Consider the following 24,151-nt stretch of genomic DNA (forward strand, 5'->3'; position numbering starts at 1 on the left):
CAGGAGGCTGGAGTGAGGCTCCCAGCGTAGTGACGGAGTGAGGAAGGAAGCTGGAGTGAGGGAGGAAGCTGGAGTGAGGAAGGAAGCTGGAGTGAGGAAGGAAGCTGGAGTGAGGGAGGAAGCTGGAGTGAGGCTCCCAGCGTAGTGACGGAGTGAGGAAGGAAGCTGGAGTGAGGCTCCCAGTGTAGTGACGGAGTGAGGAAGGAAGCTGGAGTGAGGCTCCCAGCGTAGTGACGGAGTGAGGAAGGAAGCTGGAGTGAGGCTCCCAGCGTAGTGACGGAGTGAGGAAGGAAGCTGGAGTGAGGCTCCCAACGTAGTGACGGAGTGAGGGAGGAAGCTGGAGTGAGGAAGGAAGCTGGAGTGAGGAAGGAAGCTGGAGTGAGGGAGGAAGCTGGAGTGAGGGAGGAAGCTGGAGTGAGGGAGGAAGCTGGAGTGAGGGAGGAAGCTGGAGTGAGGGAGGAAGCTGGAGTGAGGGAGGAAGCTGGAGTGAGGGAGGAAGCTGGAGTGAGGGAGGAAGCTGGAGTGAGGCTCCCAGCGTAGTGATGGAGTGAGGAAGGAAGCTGGAGTGAGGGAGGAAGCTGGAGTGAGGGAGGAAGCTGGAGTGAGGCTCCCAGCGTAGTGACGGAGTGAGGGAGGAAGCTGGAGTGAGGGAGGAAGCTGAAGTGAGGCTCCCAGCGTAGAGACGGAGTGAGAGAGGAAGCTGGAGTGAGGGAGGAAGCTGGAGTGAGGAAGGAAGCTGGAGTGAGGAAGGAAGCTGGAGTGAGGAAGGAAGCTGGAGTGAGGCTCCCAGCGTAGTGACGGAGTGAGGCAGGAAGCTGGAGTGAGGGAGGAAGCTGGAGTGAGGAAGGAAGCCGGAGTGAGGAAGGAAGCCGGAGTGAGGAAGGAAGCCGGAGTGAGGAAGGAAGCTGGAGTGAGGGAGGAAGCTGGAGTGAGGCTCCCAGCGTAGTGACGGAGTGAGGAAGGAAGCTGGAGTGAGGGAGGAAGCTGGAGTGAGGGAGGAAGCTGGAGTGAGGAAGGAAGCTGGAGTGAGGGAGGAAGCTGGAGTGAGGGAGGAAGCTGGAGTGAGGCAGGAAGCTGGAGTGAGGAAGGAAGCTGGAGTGAGGAAGGAAGCTGGAGTGAGGAAGGAAGCTGGAGTGAGGAAGGAAGCCGGAGTGAGGAAGGAAGCTGGAGTGAGGGAGGAAGCTGGAGTGAGGGAGGAAGCTGGAGTGAGGAAGGAAGCTGGAGTGAGGGAGGAAGCTGGAGTGAGGAAGGAAGCTGGAGTGATGGAGTGAGGAAGGAAGCTGGAGTGCGGCTCCCAGCGTAGTGATGGAGTGAGGGAGGAAGTTGGAGTGAGGCTCCCAGCGTAGTGATGGAGTGAGGGAGGAAGCTGGAGTGAGGGAGGAAGCTGGAGTGAGGCTCCCAGCGCAGCGATGGAGTGAGGGAGGAAGCTGGAGTGAGGCTCCCAGCGTAGTGATGGAGTGAGGGAGGACGCTGGAGTGAGGGAGGAAGCTGGAGTGAGGGAGGCAGCTGGAGTGAGGAAGGAAGCTGGAGTGAGGCTCCCAGCGTAGTGATGGAGTGAGGGAGGAAGCTGGAGTGAGGCTCCCAGCGTAGTGAGGGAGGAAGCTGGAGTGAGGAAGGAAGCTGGAGTGAGGAAGGAAGCTGGAGTGAGGGAGGAAGCTGGAGTGAGGAAGGAAGCTGGAGTGAGGCTCCCAGCGTAGAGATGGAGTGAGGGAGGAAGCTGGAGTGAGGCTCCCAGCGTAGTGATGGAGTGAGGGAGGAAGCTGGAGTGAGGGAGGAAGCTGGAGTGAGGAAGGAAGCTGGAGTGAGGCTCCCAGCGTAGTGATGGAGTGAGGGAGGAAGCTGGAGTGAGGGAGGAAGCTGGAGTGAGGAAGGAAGCTGGAGTGAGGCTCCCAGCGTAGTGATGGAGTGAGGGAGGAAGCTGGAGTGAGGGAGGAAGCTGGAGTGATGGAGTGAGGGAGGAAGCTGGAGTGAGGGAGGAAGCTGGAGTGAGGAAGGAAGCTGGAGTGATGGAGTGAGGAAGGAAGCTGGAGTGAGGCTCCCAGCGTAGTGATGGAGTGAGGGAGGAAGCTGGAGTGAGGCTCCCAGCGTAGTGATGGAGTGAGGGAGGAAGCTGGAGTGAGGGAGGAAGCTGGAGTGAGGGAGGAAGCTGGAGTGAGGGAGGAAGCTGGAGTGAGGCTCCCAGCGTAGTGAGGGAGGAAGCTGGAGTGAGGCTCCCAGCGTAGTGACGGAGTGATAAGGAAGCTGGAGTGAGGCTCCCAGTGTAGTGATGGAGTGAGGGAGGAAGCTGGAGTGAGGAAGGAAGCTGGAGTGAGGGAGGAAGCTGGAGTGAGGAAGGAAGCTGGAGTGAGGCTCCCAGCGTAGTGATGGAGTGAGGGAGGAAGCTGGAGTGAGGGAGGAAGCTGGAGTGAGGGAGGAAGCTGGAGTGAGGGAGGAAGCTGGAGTGAGGCTCCCAGCGTAGTGACGGAGTGAGGGAGGAAGCTGGAGTGAGGGAGGAAGCTGGAGTGAGGAAGGAAGCTGGAGTGAGGAAGGAAGCTGGAGTGAGGGAGGAAGCTGGAGTGAGGAAGGAAGCTGGAGTGAGGGAGGAAGCTGGAGTGAGGAAGGAAGCTGGAGTGAGGGAGGAAGCTGGAGTGAGGCTCCCAGCGTAGTGACGGAGTGAGGAAGGAAGCTGGAGTGAGGAAGGAAGCTGGAGTGAGGAAGGAAGCTGGAGTGAGGAAGGAAGCTGGAGTGAGGAAGGAAGCTGGAGTGAGGGAGGAAGCTGGAGTGAGGCTCCCAGCGTAGCGATGGAGTGAGGGAGGAAGCTGGAGTGAGGCAGGAAGCTGGAGTGAGGCTCCCAGCGTAGTGATGGAGTGAGGGAGGAAGCTGGGGTGAGGGAGTGAGGGAGGAAGCTGGAGTGAGGAAGGAAGCTGGAGTGAGGAAGGAAGCTGGAGTGAGGGAGGAAGCTGGAGTGAGGCTCCCAGCGTAGTGACGGAGTGAGGAAGGAAGCTGGAGTGAGGGAGGAAGCTGGAGTGAGGGAGGAAGCTGGAGTGAGGCTCCCAGCGTAGCGATGGAGTGAGGGAGGAAGCTGGAGTGAGGCAGGAAGCTGGAGTGAGGCTCCCAGCGTAGTGATGGAGTGAGGAAGGAAGCTGGAGTGAGGGAGGAAGCTGGAGTGAGGCAGGAAGCTGGAGTGAGGCTCCCAGCGTAGTGATGGAGTGAGGAAGGAAGCTGGAGTGAGGAAGGAAGCTGGAGTGAGGGAGGAAGCTGGAGTGAGGCTCCCAGCGTAGTGATGGAGTGAGGGAGGAAGCTGGAGTGAGGCAGGAAGCTGGAGTGAGGGAGGAAGCTGGAGTGAGGCTCCCAGCCTAGTGATGGAGTGAGGGAGGAAGCTGGAGTGAGGGAGGAAGCTGGAGTGAGGCTCCCAGCGTAGTGATGGAGTGAGGGAGGAAGCTGGAGTGAGGCAGGAAGCTGGAGTGAGGGAGGAAGCTGGAGTGAGGCTCCCAGCGTAGTGATGGAGTGAGGGAGGAAGCTGGAGTGAGGCAGGAAGCTGGAGTGAGGGAGGAAGCTGGAGTGAGGCTCCCAGCGTAGTGATGGAGTGAGGGAGGAAGTGGTTAGCTCGGCAGTAAAGTGGCAGAAATATTTCATTTTGGACAAGTGTGACGTATTGCATTTGGGGAAAGCCCAGTGGGGTAAGAACAGATCTGGGCCAAATCAATTGGAATGAAAGGTTGGCAGGAAAATTGGTGGCTGAACAAAAGGCGACTTAGTTCAGGGACAGCCGAGCTATATTCCCTCCAAACGGAAACTTGGGGCAAACAAACCCAGAGTTCGCTGGATGGCAAAAGAGAGAAATGAAGACGAGGAAGATAAAGTGTTGATGACGGGAGTGAGTTGAGAAGCAGGCTGAATATGTGCTTCAGACTGAAAGTGGGCGCCACGGTAACACAGTGGTTAGCACTGTTGCTCCACAGCGCCAGGGTCCCAGTTTCATTTCTCCATTGGGTCACTGTCTGTGCAGAGTCTTCACATTCTCCCCGTGTGTGCGTGGGTTTCCTCCGGGTGCTCCGGTTTCCTCCCACAGTCCAAAGACGTGCTGTTAAGTGGATTGGGCATGATAAATAGCCCTTAGTGTCCAACAGGTTAGGTGGTGTTACTGGGTTACGGGGATAAAGGGGATAGGGTGCAGGCATGGGCTGGAGTAGGGAGCTCTTTCCAAGGGCCGGTGCAGACCCGATGGGCCAAATGGCCTCCTTCTGCACTGTGAATTCTATGATTCTATGACTGGGTGTCACACCTACCTACGTATAGTGACTGCGTGACACACCTACCTACCTATAGTGACTGTGTGACACACGTACCTACGTACAGTGACTGGGTGTCACACGTACCTACGTATAGTGACTGTGTGACACACGTACCTACGTATAGTGACTGTGTGACACACGTACCTACGTATAGTGACTGGGTGACACACGTACCTACATATAGTGACTGTGACACACGTACCTACGTATAGTGACTGTGTGTCACACGTACCTACGTATAGTGACTGTGACACACGTACCTACGTATAGTGACTGTGTGACACACGTACCTACGTATAGTGACTGGGTGTCACACGTACCTACGTATAGTGACTGGGTGACACACGTACCTACGTATAGTGACTGTGTGACACACGTACCTACGTATAGTGACTGGGTGTCACACGTACCTACATATAGTGACTGGGTGACACACGTACCTACGTATAGTGACTGTGACACACGTACCTACGTATAGTGACTGTGTGACACACGTACCTACGTATAGTGACTGGGTGACACACGTACCTACGTATAGTGACTGTGTGACACACGTACCTACGTATAGTGACTGGGTGACACACGTACCTACGTATAGTGACTGTGTGTCACACGTACCTACGTATAGTGACTGTGTGACCACGTACCTACGTATAGTGACTGTGTGACACACGTACCTACGTACAGTGACTGGGTGTCACACGTACCTACGTATAGTGACTGGGTGACACACGTACCTACATATAGTGACTGTGACACACGTACCTACATATAGTGACTGTGTGTCACACGTACCTACGTATAGTGACTGTGTGTCACACGTACCTACGTATAGTGACTGTGTGACACACGTACCTACATATAGTGACTGTGACACACGTACCTACATATAGTGACTGTGACACACGTACCTACATATAGTGACTGTGTGTCACACGTACCTACGTATAGTGACTGTGTGTCACACGTACCTACGTATAGTGACTGTGTGACACACGTACCTACGTATAGTGACTGTGTGACACACGTACCTACGTATAGTGACTGTGTGACACACGTACCTACGTATAGTGACTGGGTGACACACGTACCTACATATAGTGACTGTGACACACGTACCTACGTATAGTGACTGTGTGTCACACGTACCTACGTATAGTGACTGTGACACACGTACCTACGTATAGTGACTGGGTGACACACGTACCTACGTATAGTGACTGTGTGACACACGTACCTACGTATAGTGACTGGGTGTCACACGTACCTACATATAGTGACTGGGTGACACACGTACCTACGTATAGTGACTGTGACACACGTACCTACGTATAGTGACTGTGTGACACACGTACCTACGTATAGTGACTGGGTGACACACGTACCTACGTATAGTGACTGTGTGACACATGTACCTACGTATAGTGACTGGGTGACACACGTACCTACGTATAGTGACTGTGTGTCACACGTACCTACGTATAGTGACTGTGTGACCACGTACCTACGTATAGTGACTGTGTGACACACGTACCTACGTACAGTGACTGGGTGTCACACGTACCTACGTATAGTGACTGGGTGACACACGTACCTACATATAGTGACTGTGACACACGTACCTACATATAGTGACTGTGTGTCACACGTACCTACGTATAGTGACTGTGTGTCACACGTACCTACGTATAGTGACTGTGTGACACACGTACCTACGTATAGTGACTGTGTGTCACACGTACCTACGTATAGTGACTGTGTGTCACACGTACCTACATATAGTGACTGTGTGACACACGTACCTACGTATAGTGACTGGGTGTCACACGTACCTACATATAGTGACTGGGTGACACACGTACCTACGTATAGTGACTGTGTGACACACGTACCTACGTATAGTGACTGTGACACACGTACCTACGTATAGTGACTGTGACACACGTACCTACGTATAGTGACTGTGTGACACACGTACCTACATATAGTGACTGTGTGTCACACGTACCTACATATAGTGACTGTGTGACACACGTACCTACGTATAGTGACTGGGTGTCACACGTACCTACGTATAGTGACTGGGTGGCACACGTACCTACGTATAGTGACTAGGTGACACACGTACCTACGTATAGTGACTGTGTGACACACGTACCTACGTATAGTGACTGTGTGACACACGTACCTACGTATAGTGACTGGGTGTCACAACTACCTACCTGCACATCCTCCCCGTGTGTGCGTAGGTTTCCTCCGGGTGCTCCGGTTTCCTCCCACAGTCCAAAGATGTGCGGGTTAGGTGGATTGGCCATGATAAATTGCCCTTAGTGTCCAAAATTGCCCTTAGTGTTGGGTGGGGTTACTGGGTTATGGGGATAGGGTGGAGGTATTGACCTTATTTAGGGTGCTCTTTCCAAGAGCCGGTGCAGACTCGATGGGCTGAATGGCCTCTTTCTGCACTGTAAATTCTATAATAATAGTGACTGCGTGACACACCTACCTACGTATAGTGACTGTGTGACACACGTACCTACGTATAGTGACTGTGTGACACACGTACCTACATATAGTGACTGTGTGTCAAACCTACCCATGTATAGTGACTGGGTGTCAAACCTACCCATGTATAGTGACTGTGTGTCACACTTACCTTGATGTGGTCGGCCAGCTGCACAGTACAATCCTCACTTTGCTCCAACAGGTGAATGCTGTAGAGATGCTGCGGTGAGAACAGAAATGTTTAACACAAAACACAAAACCATAAGACTCATGCAAACCGATTCAAAGGAGATGGAGTCAGTGGGCATATTATAAAAATACGTCAGATTTAAATCAGTTATTCCGAGGCACGGCGCATTACACTTGAGGCAGAGACTCCAGCCTCACTCACCACCTGATGGTCACTGCCCCCAGCTTCCAACCCCTCGTCATTTCCCCAACATCAACACCGCTTGTTACAGTCAGGGCCTTCTCTCTGCTTAGAGTCACAGGTTACAGTCACTGGGGTAATGCCCGTTACAGTCACTGGGGTAATGCCCGTTACAGTCACTGGGGTAATGCCCGTTACAGTCACTGGGGTAATGCCCGTTACAGTCACTGGGGTAATGCCCATTACAGTCACTGGGGTAATGCCCGTTACAGTCACTGGGGTAATGCCCGTTACAGTCACTGGGGTAATGCCCGTTACAGTCACGGGGGTAATGCCCGTTACAGTCACTGGGGTAATGCCCGTTACAGTCACTGGGGTAATGCCCGTTACAGTCACTGGAGTAATGCCCATTACAGTCACTGGGGTAATGCCCGTTACAGTCACTGGGGTGATGCTGGTTACAGTCACTGGGGTAATGCCCGTTACAGTCACTAGGGTAATGCCCGTTACAGTCACTGGGGTAATGCCCATTACAGTCACTGGGGTGATGCTGGTTACAGTCACTGGGGTAATGCCCGTTACAGTCACTGGGGTAATGCCCGTTACAGTCACTGGGGTGATGCCCATTACAGTCACTGGGGTAATGCCCGTTACAGTCACTGGGGTAATGCCCGTTACAGTCACTGGGGTAATGCCCGTTACAGTCACTGGGGTAATGCCCGTTACAGTCACTGGGGTAATGCCCGTTACAGTCACTGGGGTAATGCCCATTACAGTCACTGGGGTAATGCCCATTACAGTCACTGGGGTAATGCCCGTTACAGTCACTGGGGTAATGCCCGTTACAGTCACTGGGGTAATGCCCGTTACAGTCACTGGGGTAATGCCCGTTACAGTCACTGGGGTAATGCCCGTTACAGTCACTGGGGTAATGCCCGTTACAGTCACTGGGGTAATGCCCGTTACAGTCACTGGGGTAATGCCCGTTACAGTCACTGGGGTAATGCCCGTTACAGTCACTGGGGTAATGCCCGTTACAGTCACTGGGGTAATGCCCGTTACAGTCACTGGGGTAATGCCCGTTACAGTCACTGGGGTAATGCCCGTTACAGTCACTGGGGTAATGCCCGTTACAGTCACTGGGGTAATGCCCGTTACAGTCACTGGGGTAATGCCCGTTACAGTCACTGGGGTAATGCCCGTTACAGTCACTGGGGTAATGCCCGTTACAGTCACTGGGGTAATGCCCGTTACAGTCACTGGGGTAATGCCCGTTACAGTCACTGGGGTAATGCCCGTTACAGTCACGGGGGTAATGCCCGTTACAGTCACGGGGGGTAATGCCCGTTACAGTCACGGGGGTAATGCCCGTTACAGTCACGGGGGTAATGCCCGTTACAGTCACTGGGGTAATGCCCGTTACAGTCACTGGGGTAATGCCCGTTACAGTCACTGGCCTATTCCTTATCCCAGCTGATGCATTAAGTGTTTAAGTCAACGGGCAATCTCTGGTTAAATTAGTTTCTGTGCTGAGTTAACTCAGTGCTTTATCGCAGGATACTGCTGGTCAGTTATCTTTGGTTTGAATCAGTAACGCCTGCTCAGTAACCAGCGATAACCCACTGACAGTAACTCCCAGCTCAGTAACCAGCGATAACCCACTGACAGTAACTCCCTGCTCAGTAACCAGTGATAACGCACTGACAGTAACACAGTTCAGTAACCAGCGATAACCCACTGACAGTAACACAGCTCAGTAACCAGTGATAACCCACTGACAGTAACTCCCAGCTCAGTAACCAGCGATAACCCACTGACAGTAACTCCCAGCTCAGTAACCAGCTCAGTAACCAGCGATAACCCACTGACAGTAACTCCCAGCTCAGTGCCCAGCGATAACCCACTGACAGTAACTCTCAGCTCAGTAACCAGCGATAACCCACTGACAGTAACTCCCAGCTCAGTAACCAGAGATAACCCACTGACAGTAACTCCCAGCTCAGTAACCAGAGATAACCCACTGACAGTAACTCCCAGCTCAGTAACCAGCGATAACCCACTGACAGTAACTCCCAGCTCAGTAACCAGCGATAACCCACTGACAGTAACTCTCAGCTCAGTAACCAGAGATAACCCACTGACAGTAACACAGCTCAGTAACCAGAGATAACCCACTGACAGTAACTCCCAACTCAGTAACCAGCGATAACCCACTGACAGTAACTCCCAACTCAGTAACCAGCGATAACCCACTGACAGTAACTCCCAACTCAGTAACCAGCAATAACCCACTGACAGTAACTCCCAGCTCAGTAACCAGCGATAACCTACTGACAGTAACTCCCAACTCAGTAACCAGCGATAACCCACTGACAGTAACTCCCAGCTCAGTAACCAGCGATAACCCACTAACAGTAACTCCCAGCTCAGTAATCAGCGATAACCCACTGACAGTAACTCCCAGCTCAGTAACCAGTGATAACCCACTGACAGTAACTCCCTGTTCAGTAACCAGTGATAACCCACTGACAGTAACTCCCTGCTCAGTAACCAGTGATAACCCACTGACAGTAACGCCCAGCTCAGTAACCAGCGATAACCCACTGACAGTAACTCCCAGCTCAGTAACCAGCGATAACCCACTGACAGTAACTCTCAGCTCAGTAACCAGCGATAACCCACTGACAGTAAATCTCAGCTCAGTAACCAGAGATAACCCACTGACAGTAACACAGCTCAGTAACCAGTGATAACCCACTGACAGTAACTCTCAGCTCAGTAACCAGCGATAACCCACTGACAGTAACTCTCAGCTCAGTAACCAGCGATAACCCACTGACTGTAACTCCCAGCTCAGTAACCAGTGATAATTCACTGACAGTCACTCCCTGCTCAGTAACCAGTGATAACCCACTGACAGTAACTTCCAGCTCAGTGCCCAGCGATAACCCACTGACAGTAACTCTCAGCTCAGTAACCAGCGATAACCCACTGACAGTAACTCCCAGCTCAGTAACCAGCGATAACCCACTGACAGTAACTCTCAGCTCAGTAACCAGCGATAACCCACTGACAGTAACTCTCAGCTCAGTAACCAGCGATAACCCACTGACAGTAACTCTCAGCTCAGTAACCAGCGATAATCCACTGACAGTAACTCTCAGCTCAGTAACCAGCGATAACCCACTGACAGTAACTCTCAGCTCAGAAACCAGAGATAACCCACTGACAGTAACGCCCAGCTCAGTAACCAGCGATAACCCACTGACAGTAACTCCCAGCTCAGTAACCAGTGATAACCCACTGACAGTAACGTCGAGCTCAGTAACCAGCGAACACCCACTGACAGTAACTCCCAGCTCAGTAACCAGAGATAACCCACTGACAGTAACTCCCAGCTCAGTAACCAGCGATAACCCACTGACAGTAACTCCCAGCTCAGTAACCAGTGATAACCCACTGACAGTAACGCCCAGCTCAGTAACCAGAGATAACCCACTGACAGTAATGTCCAGCTCAGTAACCAGCGATAACCCACTGACAGTAACACAGCTCAGTAACCAGAGATAACCGACTGACAGTAACTCCCAGCTCAGTAACCAGAGATAACCCATTGACAGTAACTCCCAGCTCAGTAACCAGCGATAACCCACTGACAGTCACTCCCTGCTCAGTAACCAGCTCAGTAACCAGCAATAACCCACTGACAGTAACTCCCAGCTCAGTAACCAGTGATAACCCACTGACAGTAACTCCCAGCTCAGTAACCAGCGGTAACCCACTGACAGTAACTCCCAGCTCAGTAACAAGCAATAACCCACTGACAGTAACTCCCAGCTCAGTAACCAGTGATAACCCACTGACAGTAACTCCCAGCTCAGTAACCAGCGGTAACCCACTGACAGTAACTCCCAGCTCAGTAACAAGCAATAACCCACTGACAGTAACTCCCAACTCAGTAACCAGAGATAACCCACTGACAGTAACTCCCAGCTCAGTAACCAGTGATAACCCACTGACAGTAACTCCCAGCTCCGTAACCAGCGATAACCCACTGACAGTAACTCCCAACTCAGTAACCAGCGATAACCCACTGACAGTAACACAGCTCAGTAACCAGAGATAAACCACTGACAGTAACTCCCAACTCAGTAACCAGCGATAACCCACTGACAGTAACTCCCAGGTCAGTAACCAGAGATAACCCACTGACAGTAACTCCCTGCTCAGTAACCAGCGATAATCCACTGACAGTAACTCCCAACTCAGTAACCAGAGAAAACCCACTGACAGTAACTCCCAGGTCAGTAACCAGAGATAACCCACTGACAGTAACTCCCAGCTCAGTAACCAGCGATAACCCACTGACAGTAACTCCCAGCTCAGTAACCAGCGATAACCCACTGACAGTAACGCCCAGCTCAGTAACCAGCGGTAACCCACTGACAGTAACGCCCAGCTCAGTAACCAGCGGTAACCCACTGACAGTAACTCCCAACTCAGTAACCAGCGGTAACCCACTGACAGTAACTCCCAGCTCAGTAACCAGCGATAACCCACTGACAGTAACTCCCAACTCAGTAACCAGCGATAACCCACTGACAGTAACTCCCAGCTCAGTAACCAGCGATAACCCACTGACAGTAACTCCCAGCTCAGTAACCAGTGATAACCCACTGACAGTAACTCCCAGCTCCGTAACCAGCGATAACCCACTGACAGTAACTCCCAACTCAGTAACCAGCGATAACCCACTGACAGTAACTCCCAGCTCAGTAACCAGCGATAACCCACTGACAGTAACTCCCAGCTCAGTAACCAGTGATAACCCACTGACAGTAACTCCCAGCTCCGTAACCAGCGATAACCCACTGACAGTAACTCCCAGCTCAGTAACCAGCGATAACCCACTGACAGTAACTCCCTGCTCAGTAACCAGCGATAACCCACTGACAGTAACTCCCAACTCAGTAACCAGCGATAACCCACTGACAGTAACACAGCTCAGTAACCAGAGATAAACCACTGACAGTAACTCCCAACTCAGTAACCAGCGATAACCCACTGACAGTAACTCCCAGGTCAGTAACCAGAGATAACCCACTGACAGTAACTCCCTGCTCAGTAACCAGCGATAATCCACTGACAGTAACTCCCAACTCAGTAACCAGAGAAAACCCACTGACAGTAACTCCCAGGTCAGTAACCAGAGATAACCCACTGACAGTAACTCCCAGCTCAGTAACCAGCGATAACCCACTGACAGTAACTCCCAGCTCAGTAACCAGCGATAACCCACTGACAGTAACGCCCAGCTCAGTAACCAGCGGTAACCCACTGACAGTAACGCCCAGCTCAGTAACCAGCGGTAACCCACTGACAGTAACTCCCAACTCAGTAACCAGCGGTAACCCACTGACAGTAACTCCCAGCTCAGTAACCAGCGATAACCCACTGACAGTAACTCCCAACTCAGTAACCAGCGATAACCCACTGACAGTAACACAGCTCAGTAACCAGCGATAACCCACTGACAGTAACTCCCAGCTCAGTAACCAGCGATAACCCACTGACAGTAACTCCCAGCTCAGTAACCAGCGATAACCCACTGACAGTAACTCCCAGCTCAGTGCCCAGCGATAACCCACTGACAGTAACTCCCTGCTCAGTAACCAGTGATAACCCACTGACAGTAACTCCCAGCTCAGTAACCAGCGATAACCCACTGACAGTAACTCCCAGCTCAGTGCCCAGCGATAACCCACTGACAGTAACTCCCTGCTCAGTAACCAGAGATAACCCACTGACAGTAACTCCCTGCTCAGTAACCAGTGATAACCCACTGACACTAACTCCCAGCTCAGTAACCAGAGATAACCCACTGACAGTAACTCCCTGCTCAGTAACCAGCGATAACCCACTGACAGTAACTCCCAACTCAGTAATCAGTGATAACCCCCTGACACTAACTCCCAGCTCAGTAACCAGAGATAACCCACTGACACTAACTCCCAGCTCAGTAACCAGAGATAACCCACTGACAGTAACTCCCAGCTCAGTAACCAGAGATAACCCACTGACAGTAACTCCCAGCTCAGTAACCAGCGATAACCTACTGACAGTAACTCCCTGCTCAGTAACCAGCGATAACCCACTGACAGTAACTCCCAGCTCAGTAACCAGAGATAAACCACTGACAGTAACGCCCAACTCAGTAACCAGCAATAACCCACTGACAGTAACTCCCAGCTCAGTAACCAGCTATAGCCTACTGACAGTAACGTCCAGCTCAGTAACCAGCGATAACCCACTGATAGTAACTCCCAGCTCAGTAACCAGTGATAACCCACTGACAGTAACGCCCAGCTCAGTAACCAGCGATAACCCACTGACAGTAACTCCCAGCTCAGTAACCAGCGATAACCCACTGACAGTAACGTCCAGCTCAGTAACCAGCGATAACCCACTGACAGTAACTCCCAGCTCAGTAACCAGCGATAACCCACTGACAGTAACTCCCAGCTCAGTAACCAGCGATAACCCACTGACAGTAACTCCCAGCTCAGTAACCAGCGATAACCCACTGACAGTAACTCCCAGCTCAGTAACCAGCGATAACCCACTGACAGTAACTCCCAGCTCAGTAACCAGTGATAACCCACTGACAGTAACTCCCAGCTCAGTAACCAGCGATAACCCACTGACAGTAACTCCCAGCTCAGTAACCAGCGATAACCCACTGACAGTAAGTCCCAGCTCAGTAACCTACGATAACCCACTGACAGTAACTCCCAGCTCAGTAACCAGAGATAACCCACTGACAGTAACTCCCAGCTCAGTAACCAGCGGTAACCCACTGACAGCAACTCCCTGCTCAGTAACCAGTGATAACCCACTGACACTAACTCCCAGCTCAGTAACCAGCGATAACCCACTGACAGTAACTCCCAGCTCAGTAACCAGCGATAACCCACTGACAGTAACTCCCAGCTCAGTAACCAGAGATAATTAACTGATGGTAAAGACGGATATCCCATCTAATGACAGTAACGGCAGCTCGAGGTAACTGACATTGCCTGATCACTCGTGTAACGCAGCAAAGTACTCTAACTAGGGATCAACCACTGACTCTAATCAGGGATAATCCATTGACTAAACCAGTAATCAGTCACTAACTGTAACCAGGGATAATTACTGACTGCAACCAGGGGTTAATCATGGAGTCAAAGCCTGGAACTGTGATGCTGGTCCCAGTGTGATGAGTTTGCTGTTTGGTACCTGATAGTATTTAATGGCCTTGGTGAGAGGCTCCACATTGACAGTCTCGTCTAATTGGTCCTTGTGCATCAGTTCAATGAGGAAATCCAGCGATCTCTCATGGACACTCATCTCAGGGTAAAGTCCTCCAATCTTCTTGTATATATCGACACTGCATCGTCCCAGAGACCTGACGAACAAATGACCAGTCAGCAAGGTTCATTCTCGGTTCCTGTTCTCAAAGCAACATTCTTCCAAACTTCCCTCATTTCTGGAAAGGTCCAGTGGATTGCAAAACCACAAATGTAACACCGCTATTCAGGAAAGTCAGGGGAAGGGGGACAGAAAGCTGGAAACTGTCAGCCAGTTGGCCGAATGCCAGTCATTGGAAAAATGCTGGAATCCATTATTAAGTCGGTGCTTGCAGGGCATTTCGAACATTATAATACAATCAGTAACCATGGATTAGAGCGAGGGAAATCGTGTTTAACCAATTTATCAGAGTTCTTTCAGCATGGAACAAGCAGGGTAGATCAAGGGGAACCTATAGATGTAGTGTACATAGATTTACAAAAGGCATTTAATAAAGTGTCACATCAAAGGTTTCCACATAAGGTCAGAGCTTATGCAATTGAGAGTAATATATTAGCATGGATAGATGCTTGGGAGTAATATATTAGCATGGATAGAGGATTGGCAGTAATATATTAGCATGGATAGAGGATTGGGAGTAATATATTAGCATGGATAGAGGATTGGCAGTAATATATTAGCATGGATAGAGGATTGGCAGTAATATATTAGCATGGATAGATGCTTGGGAGTAATATATTAGCATGGATAGAGGATTGGCAGTAATATATTAGCATGGATAGATGCTTGGGAGTAATATATTAGCATGGATAGAGGATTGGCAGCAATATATTAGCATGGATAGAGGATTGGCAGTAATATATTAGCATGGATAGAGGATTGGCAGTAATATATTAGCATGGATAGAGGATTGGCAGTAATATATTAGCATGGATAGAGGATTGGCAGTAATATATTAGCATGGATAGATGCTTGGGAGTAATATATTAGCTTGGATAGATGCTTGGGAGTAATATATTAGCATGGATAGAGGATTGGCAGTAATATATTAGCATGGATAGAGGATTGGCAGTAATATATTAGCCTGGATAGAGGATTGGCAGTAATATATTAGCATGGATAGAGGATTGGCAGTAATATATTAGCATGGATAGAGGATTGGCAGTAATATATTAGCATGGATAGTGGATTGGCAGTAATATATTAGCATGGATAGAGATTGGCAGTAATATATTAGCATGGAGAGAGGATTGGCAGTAATATATTAGCATGGATAGAGGATTGGCAGTAATATATTAGCATGGATAGTGGATTGGCAGTAATATATTAGCATGGATAGAGGATTGGCAGTAATATATAAGCATGGATAGAGGATTGGCAGTAATATATCAGCATGGATAGAGGATTGGCAGTAATATATTAGCATGGATAGTGGATTGGCAGTAATATATTAGCATGGGTAGAGGATTGGCAGTAATATATTAGCATGGAGAGAGGATTGGCAGTAATATATTAGCGTGGATAGTGGATTGGCAGTAATATATTAGCATGGATAGTGGATTGGCAGTAATATATTAGCATGGATAGTGGATTGGCAGTAATATATTAGCATGGATAGAGGATTGGGAGTAATATATTAGCATGGATAGAGGATTGGCAGTAATATATTAGCATGGATAGTGGATTGGCAGTAATATATCAGCATGGATAGAGGATTGGCAGTAATATATTAGCATGGATAATGGATTGGCAGTAATATATTAGCATGGATAGTGGATTGGCAGTAATATATTAGCATGGATAAAGGATTGGCAGTAATATATTAGCATGGATAGAGGATTGGCAGTAATATATTAGCATGGATAGAGGATTGGCAGTAATATTTTAGCATGGAGAGAGGATTGGCAGTAATATATTAGCATGGATAGAGGATTGGCAGTAATATATTAGCATGGATAGAGGATTGGCAGTAATATATTAGCATGGATAGAGGATTGGCAGTAATATATTAGCATGGATAGAGGATTGGCAGTAATATATTAGCATGGATAGAGGATTGGCAGTAATATATTAGCATGGATAGAGGATTGGCAGTAATATATTAGCATGGATAGAGGATTGGCAGTAATATATTAGCATGGATAGAGGATTGACAGTAATATATTAGCATGGATAGAGGATTGGCAGTAATATATTAGCATGGATAGTGGATTGGCAGTAATATATTAGCATGGATAGAGGATTGGCAGTAATATATTAGCATGGATAGAGGATTGGCAGTAATATATATATTTTTTTAAATTTAGATTAGCCAATTATTTTTTCCAATTAAGGGGCAATTTAGCATGGCCAATCCACCTACTCTGCACATTTTTGGGTTGTGGGGGCGAAACCCACGCAGACACGGGGAGAACATGCAAACTCCACACGGACAGTGACCCAGAGCCGGGATCGAACCTGGGACCTCAGCGCCGTGAGGCGGTTGTGCTAACCACTAGGCCACCGTGCTGCCCTGGCAGTAATATATTAGCATGGATAGATGCTTGGCAGTAATATATTAGCATGGATAGTGGATTGGCAGTAATATATTAGCATGGATAGTGGATTGGCAGTAATATATCAGCATGGATAGAGGATTGGCAGTAATATATTAGCATGGATAGAGGATTGGCAGTAATATATTAGCATGGATAGTGGATTGGCAGTAATATATTAGCATGGATAGTGGATTGGCAGTAATATATTAGCATGGATAGAGGATTGGGAGTAATATATTAGCATGGATAGAGGATTGGCAGTAATATATTAGCATGGATAGTGGATTGGCAGTAATATATCAGCATGGATAGAGGGTTGGCAGTAATATATTAGCATGGATAGAGGATTGGCAGTAATATATTAGCATGGATAGAGGATTGGCAGTAATATATTAGCATGGATAGAGGATTGGCAGTAATATATTAGCATGGAGAGAGGATTGGCAGTAATATATTAGCATGGAGAGAGGATTGGCAGTAATATATTAGCGTGGATAGTGGATTGGCAGTAATATATTAGCATGGATAGAGGATTGGCAGTATTATATTAGCATGGATAGAGGATTGGCAGTAATATATCAGCATGGATAGAGGATTGGCAGTAATATATCAGCATGGATAGAGGATTGGCAGTAATATATCAGCATGGATAGAGGATTGGCAGTAATATATCAGCATGGATAGAGGATTGGCAGTAATATATTAGCATGGATAGAGGATTGGAAGTAATATATTAGCATGGATAGAGGATTGGCAGTAATATATTAGCATGGATCGAGGATTGGCAGTAATATATTAGCATGGACAGAGGATTGGCAGTAACATATTAGCATGGATAGAGGATTGGCAGTAATATATTAGCATGGATCGAGGATTGGCAGTAATATATTAGCATGGATCGAGGATTGGCAGTAATATATTAGCATGGATAGTGGATTGGCAGTAATATATTAGCATGGATAGAGGATTGGCAGTAATATATTAGCATGGATAGAGGATTGGCAGTAATATATTAGCATGGATAGTGGATTGGCAGTAATATATTAGCATGGATAGAGGATTGGCAGTAATATATTAGCATGGATAGAGGATTGGCAGTAATATATTAGCATGGATAGAGGATTGGCAGTAATATATTAGCATGGATAGAGGATTGGCAGTAATATATTAGCATGGATAGAGGATTGGCAGTAATATACTAGCGTGGATAGTGGATTGGCAGTAATATATTAGCATGGATAGTGGATTGGCAGTAATATATTAGCATGGATAAGGATTGGCAGTAATATATTAGCATGGATAGAGGATTGGCAGTAATATATTAGCATGGATAGAGGATTGGCAGTAATATATTAGCATGGATAGAGGATTGGCAGTAATATATCAGCATGGATAGAGGATTGGCAGTAATATATTAGCATGGATAGAGGATTGGCAGTAATATATTAGCATGGAGAGAGGATTGGCAGTAATATATTAGCATGGATAGAGGATTGGCAGTAATATATTAGCATGGATAGAGGATTGGCAGTAATATATTAGCATGGAGAGAGGATTGGCAGTAATATATTAGCATGGATAGAGGATTGGCAGTAATATATTAGCATGGATAGAGGATTGGCAGTAATATATTAGCATGGATAGAGGATTGGCAGTAATATATTAGCATGGATAGAGGATTGGCAGTAATATATTAGCATGGGTAGTGGATTGGCAGTAATATATTAGCATGGATAGAGGATTGGCAGTAATATATTAGCATGGATAATGGATTGGCAGTAATATATTAGCATGGATAGAGGATTGGCAGTAATATATTAGCATGGAGAGAGGATTGGCAGTAATATATTAGCATGGAGAGAGGATTGGCAGTAATATATTAGCATGGATAGAGGATTGGCAGTAATATATTAGCATGGATAGAGGATTGGCAGTAATATATTAGCATGGATAGAGGATTGGCAGTAATATATTAGCATGGATCGAGGATTGGCAGTAATATATTAGCATGGACAGAGGATTGGCAGTAACATATTAGCATGGATAGAGGATTGGCAGTAATATATTAGCATGGATAGAGGATTGGCAGTAATATATTAGCATGGATAGAGGATTGGCAGTAATATATTAGCATGGATAGTGGATTGGCAGTAATATATTAGCATGGATAGTGGATTGGCAGTAATATATTAGCATGGATAGAGGATTGGCAGTAATATATTAGCATGGATAGAGGATTGGCAGTAATATATTAGCATGGATAGTGGATTGGCAGTAATATATTAGCATGGATAGAGGATTGGCAGTAATATATTAGCATGGATAGTGGATTGGCAGTAATATATTAGCATGGATAGTGGATTGGCAGTAATATATTAGCATGGATAGAGGATTGGCAGTAATATATTAGCATGGATAGAGGATTGGCAGTAATATATTAGCATGGATAGAGGATTGGCAGTAATATATTAGCATGGATAGAGGATTGGCAGTAATATATTAGCATGGATAGAGGATTGGCAGTAATATATCAGCATGGATAGAGGATTGGCAGTAATATATTAGCATGGATAGAGGATTGGCAGTAATATATTAGCATGGATAGAGGATTGGCAGTAATATATTAGCAAGGATAGAGGATTGGCAGTAATATATTAGCATGGATAGTGGATTGGCAGTAATATATCAGCATGGATAGAGGATTGGCAGTAATATATCAGCATGGATAGAGGATTGGCAGTAATGTATTAGCATGGATAGAGGATTGGCAGTAATATATCAGCATGGATAGAGGATTGGCAGTAATATATCAGCATGGATAGAGGATTGGCAGTAATATATCAGCATGGATAGAGGATTGGCAGTAATATATTAGCATGGATAGGGGATTGGCAGTAATATATCAGCATGGATAGAGGATTAGCAGTAATATATTAGCATGGATAGAGGATTAGCAGTAATATATCAGCATGGATAGAGGATTGGCAGTAATATATTAGCATGGATAGAGGATTGGCAGTAATATATTAGCATGGGTAGAGGATTGGCAGTAATATATCAGCATGGATAGAGGATTGGCAGTAATATATCAGCATGGATAGAGGATTGGCAGTAATATATTAGCATGGAGAGAGGATTGGCAGTAATATATTAGCATGGATAGTGGATTGGCAGTAATATATTAGCATGGATAGAGGATTGGCAGTAATATATTAGCATGGATAGAGGATTGGCAGTAATATATTAGCAAGGATAGAGGATTGGCAGTAATATATTAGCATGGATAGTGGATTGGCAGTAATATATCAGCATGGATAGAGGATTGGCAGTAATATATTAGCATGGATAGAGGATTGGCAGTAATATATTAGCATGGATAGAGGATTGGCAGTAATATATCAGCATGGATAGAGGATTGGCAGTAATATATCAGCATGGATAGAGGATTGGCAGTAATATATCAGCATGGATAGAGGATTGGCAGTAATGTATTAGCATGGATAGAGGTTTGGCAGTAATATATCAGCATGGATAGAGGATTGGCAGTAATATATTAGCATGGATAGAGGATTGGCAGTAATATATTAGCATGGATAGAGGATTGGCAGTAATATATCAGCATGGATAGAGGATTGGCAGTAATATATCAGCATGGATAGAGGATTAGCAGTAATATATCAGCATGGATAGAGGATTGGCAGTAATATATTAGCATGGATAGAGGATTGGCAGTAATATATTAGCATGGATAGGGGATTGGCAGTAATATATCAGCATGGATAGAGGATTAGCAGTAATATATTAGCATGGATAGAGGATTAGCAGTAATATATCAGCATGGATAGAGGATTGGCAGTAATATATTAGCATGGATAGAGGATTGGCAGTAATATATTAGCATGGATAGAGGATTGGCAGTAATATATGAGCATGGATAGAGGATTGGCAGTAATATATCAGCATGGATAGAGGACTGGCAGTAATATATCAGCATGGATAGTGGATTGGCAGTAATATATTAGCATGGATAGGGGATTGGCAGTAATATATCAGCATGGATAGAGGATTGGCAGTAATATATTAGCATGGATAGAGGATTGGCAGTAATATATTAGCATGGATAGTGGATTGGCAGTAATATATTAGCATGGATAGAGGATTAGCAGTAATATATCAGCATGGATCGAGGATTGGCAGTAATATATTAGCATGGATAGAGGATTGGCAGTAATATATGAGCATGGATAGAGGATTGGCAGTAATATATCAGCATGGATAGAGGATTGGCAGTAATATATTAGCGTGGATAGTGGATTGGCAGTAATATATTAGCATGGATAGAGGATTGGCAGTAATATATCAGCATGGATAGAGGATTGGCAGTAATATATTAGCATGGATAGAGGATTGGCAGTAATATATTAGCATGGATAGAGGATTGGCAGTAATATATTAGCATGGGTAGTGGATTGGCAGTAATATATCAGCATGGATAGAGGATTGGCAGTAATATATTCGCATGGATAGTGGATTGGCAGTAATATATTAGCATGGATAGAGGATTAGCAGTAATATATTAGCATGGATAGAGGATTGGTTAACTAACAGGAAACAGAGTTGGGATAAACAAGTGGAATGCCACAGAACCGGGACCCCAACTATTTACAATATATATCACTGTCTCGGATGAAGGACTCAAGTAATTGTAGCCAAATTTGCTGATGGTACTGTTAGTAAATGGTTATAGTTTTATGTCATTTCTACTTCATTTATATTTCAGAATGGTAAAGGAAACCGGAGTTTAGTTTCACTTTAATAATGCCTGCATTTTCATGGGGCTGTACAACTCTAGCACAAACACAGCAAAAACAAACTGCTGCCCAGCAGAAACAGAAAAAGTCTCTCTCGCAGGACAGGAAGGGGCCCAAATTAAAGAACAGCAAGGGCCCAAAACCAGGGAGAGGCAAAAGGAAATTCCAAGAAGATTGTCCAGTTAAGAGGGAGGAGCAGAGGCTCCAAATTAAAAGACAGGGCTACAAGGAGCTGACCTGGGATAACATAGGCTTGTGAGAGGCCAGAGATTGAAGGAGACACAAATGGTTGGTGACTCCTTATACCAAGCCTGTGAAGCTTGGCTGGGTATCTGAGAGACTGTGCGGAAGGCAAAGCTTGAACGCATGTGGCGATCCAAGGGAACTTCAAAAGGAGAGTTGAAATCCTGGAAGCAGATCCTCGGTGAAGACATCCGAAAGAAAGCATTGTTTGATAGAAGATTCCAAGGCATTCCAAGGTTGAAACTTATTTAGCAGGGGAAGGGTACACAGACTGTTAGCAGAATAGGGACACAGCATAATACAGTAGTCCCCCTTTATAACGCGGGTGTTGGGGTCCAAGACAGCCACCCGCGTTGCAACCGAGCCGCGGATATCCACGATGGGGGTTTTAAATTTATTTAAAAATCTATGCTAGCGCTTCCCATTGAGAGTCTACGGGGGGCGGGGGGAGAGGTCAGACCCCCGTAGACTCACAATGGGAAGCGCTAGCATAGATTTTTAAATAAATTTAAAACCCTCATCGTGGATCTAATTAAAACAGTGTCAATTTCAGCGGCCGGCTCACTTTGATCCGGAGAAGGAAGCTACTCTCACTGAAACAATCAGCCGGCCGCTGAAATTGACACTGCCGGCTGCTCTCTCCCTCCAATCCAACTTTTAAGTTTTAATGTTTCTGATTGGAGGGAGAGAGCAGCCGGCAGTGTCAATTTCAGCGGCCGGCTGATTGTTTCAGTGAGAGAGCAGCTTCCCTCTCCGGATCAAAGTGAGCCAGCCGCTGAAATTGACACTGCCGGCTGATTGGAGGGAGAGAGCAGAGAACACAGGAGGAGGTCATACGGGCCTCTGCAAGACCAGCATGGTCTCACATCGCCCCTTCCCTCTGTAGCTGGGGTTCAGGCTGTGGCTGCTGGGGTACAGGCCGTGGCTGCTGGGGTGCAGGCCGTGGCTGCTGGGGTTCAGGCTGTGGCTGCTGGGGTACTGTGGCTGCTGGGGTACAGGCTGTGGCTGCTGGGCTTCAGGCTGTGGCTGCTGGGCTTCAGGCTGTGGCTGCTGGGCTTCAGGCCGTGGCTGCTGGGCTTCAGGCCGTGGCTGCTGAGGTACAGGCTGTGGCTGCTGGGGTTCAGGCTGTGGCTGCTGGGGTACTGTGGCTGCTGAGGTACAGGCTGTGGCTGCTGGGGTTCAGGCTGTGGCTGCTGGGGTACTGTGGCTGCTGGGGTACAGGCTGTGGCTGCTGGGGTTCAGGCTGTGGCTGCTGGGGTACTGTGGCTGCTGGGGTACAGGCTGTGGCTGCTGGGCTTCAGGCTGTGGCTGCTGGGCTTCAGGCTGTGGCTGCTGGGCTTCAGGCTGTGGCTGCTGGGCTTCAGGCTGTGGCTGCTGGGGTACAGGCCGTGGCTGCTGAGGTACAGGCTGTGGCTGCTGGGGTACTGATTGGAGGGAGAGAGCAGCGGGCAGTGTCAATTTCAGCGGCCGGCTGATTGTTTCAGTGAGAGAGCAGCTTCCCTCTCCGGATCAAAGTGTGCTGGCCGCTGAAATTGACACTGCCGGCTGATTGGAGGGAGAGAGCAGAGAACACAGGAGGAGGTCATACGGGCCTCTGCAAGACCAGCATGGTCTCACATCGCCCCTCCCCTCTGTAGCTGGGGTTCAGGCTGTGGCTGCTGGGGTACAGGCTGTGGCTGCTGGGGTACAGGCTGTGGCTGCTGGGGTTCAGGCTGTGGCTGCTGGGCTTCAGGCTGTGGCTGCTGGGCTTCAGGCTGTGGCTGCTGGGCTTCAGGCTGTGGCTGCTGGGGTACTGTGGCTGCTGGGGTACAGGCCGTGGCTGCTGGGGTACAGGCCGTGGCTGCTGGGGTACAGGCCGTGGCTGCTGGGGTACAGGCCGTGGCTGCTGGGGTACAGGCCGTGGCTGCTGGGGTACAGGCCGTGGCTGCTGGGGTACAGGCCGTGGCTGCTGGGGTACAGGCCGTGGCTGCTGGGGTGCAGGCCGTGGCTGCTGGGGTGCAGGCCGTGGCTGCTGGGCTTCAGGCTGTGGCTGCTGGGGTACTGTGGCTGCTGGGGTTCAGGCTG

General features: G+C 48.1%; 1 protein-coding gene across 1 annotated transcript in view; it reads right to left on the reverse strand.

Moving 5' to 3' along the window:
• Positions 1-3,753: 3,753 nt before the first annotated feature.
• Positions 3,754-24,151, reverse strand: part of LOC119963589 (dynactin subunit 1-like) — a 160,521-nt gene continuing 140,123 nt past the window's right edge. Inside the window, exons 12-14 of the mRNA XM_038792919.1 lie at positions 14,425-14,593; positions 6,928-6,996; positions 3,754-3,801 (exon numbers count right to left, since the gene is read on the reverse strand). Of these exons, the coding sequence (XP_038648847.1) occupies positions 3,754-3,801; positions 6,928-6,996; positions 14,425-14,593 (286 nt within the window). The remainder of the gene's footprint in view (positions 3,802-6,927; positions 6,997-14,424; positions 14,594-24,151) is intronic.

The sequence above is a fragment of the Scyliorhinus canicula genome, chromosome 3 (assembly GCF_902713615.1).
Source record: "Scyliorhinus canicula chromosome 3, sScyCan1.1, whole genome shotgun sequence".
NCBI classification, from domain to species: Eukaryota; Metazoa; Chordata; class Chondrichthyes; order Carcharhiniformes; family Scyliorhinidae; genus Scyliorhinus; species Scyliorhinus canicula.